The following is a 395-nucleotide window of genomic DNA, read 5'->3' as shown; positions in this document are numbered from 1 at the left end:
GAGGGCGCACAACGTCCCGCAGACGAAGATGAGAAGTAGGAAAGACTGAAATATTCTTCTCTGTCGTCTCGAACAAATTCCTTTCCCCATCCTTTCCTCCTCTTCTTCTTCAGTAGACGGTAAAGACTATGTGCCATCCGATTCTTCAGTAACGTAAATGTTTGGGAAAGCCACAATGATCCGTCTGTTTATTTTTTTTCTCCTCGCAATGCTGTCCCTTTAATGGACGCACCAGTTGATTCCAAGTATACTTCTCAAGTTAGCTCTAATTATAGGCTACTTATCCCTTACGGAAAAAGTAAGTCCGACTAATGGCTATGAATTGGCGTTTTCAAAACTTTCATACGTGTCATTCAGAAAAGACTATCATTATAGTCAGTTTGTTCTAACCAACT

At 40.8% G+C, this 395-nt stretch overlaps 1 protein-coding gene across 1 annotated transcript in view; it reads right to left on the bottom strand.

Moving 5' to 3' along the window:
* golim4b (golgi integral membrane protein 4b) overlaps window positions 1–137 on the bottom strand; it is a 10488-nt gene extending 10351 nt beyond the window's left edge. The window contains exon 1 of the mRNA XM_073849372.1: window positions 11–137. Coding sequence (XP_073705473.1) covers window positions 11–137 — 127 coding nt within the window. The remainder of the gene's footprint in view (window positions 1–10) is intronic.
* Window positions 138–395: the final 258 nt, after the last annotated feature.

Source organism: Garra rufa, chromosome 10 (genome assembly GCF_049309525.1).
Source record: "Garra rufa chromosome 10, GarRuf1.0, whole genome shotgun sequence".
Classification (NCBI taxonomy): Eukaryota; Metazoa; Chordata; class Actinopteri; order Cypriniformes; family Cyprinidae; genus Garra; species Garra rufa.
This window is presented reverse-complemented; position numbering and strand designations above follow the sequence as displayed.